Here is a 486-nt window from a genome sequence, read left to right as displayed (position 1 = left end):
TGGAGCTATTTATTATTAATATTATTTGCTAATGAGAATATTGAACGTTGTTTGTTTAGGTAACAAGTGTCAAATTTGTCACCCGAGATGATTTTATCTTGACTGGTTCAGCTGACAAGGTGAGTTTTTTTCATTATGGTTTTGAGAGGAAAAAAGTTTCTGTTTTTGATTTTATGTTAAAAAATTTCTGTTTGCAATTTTTGAGGCTGCCAGGAAACTTCCGAAGAAGATCACATTTTCATCTTTGGCTGAGCATAGTCAATTCCTAACCAGATTTAATTAGTTTTTGTAAAACAAATGAACTGCTGTAATCCTTAAATTCTTGGTAGCTAAGTAGTAGTGCTAGGTTTAATAACTTTAACATATAAATGAACTGCTTTTGCTTTGGTCCATAAATTCTTGGTTCTAACTGTGTTTAAGCCTTAGGTTCGTTTACTTTGGCTTCATGGACATAGTTATTTTAACTTAACCAGGATGATCATGCCA

General features: G+C 32.1%; 1 protein-coding gene across 1 annotated transcript in view; it reads left to right on the top strand.

Annotated features, from left to right (window-relative positions):
• The window catches only part of LOC111475308 (pre-mRNA-processing factor 19 homolog 2-like), a gene marked incomplete at its 3' end in the record, with an annotated part of 2,916 nt that extends 2,797 nt beyond the window's left edge, over positions 1–119 (top strand). The window contains exon 6 of the mRNA XM_023119850.1: positions 60–119. Within this exon, the coding sequence (XP_022975618.1) occupies positions 60–119 (60 nt within the window). The remainder of the gene's footprint in view (positions 1–59) is intronic.
• Positions 120–486: the final 367 nt, after the last annotated feature.

Source organism: Cucurbita maxima, unplaced genomic scaffold, assembly GCF_002738345.1.
Source record: "Cucurbita maxima cultivar Rimu unplaced genomic scaffold, Cmax_1.0 Cma_Scf01200, whole genome shotgun sequence".
Lineage (NCBI taxonomy): Eukaryota > Viridiplantae > Streptophyta > Magnoliopsida > Cucurbitales > Cucurbitaceae > Cucurbita > Cucurbita maxima.
Note: the sequence above shows the minus strand (reverse complement) of the source record. Positions and strands in the feature narration are given on the sequence as shown.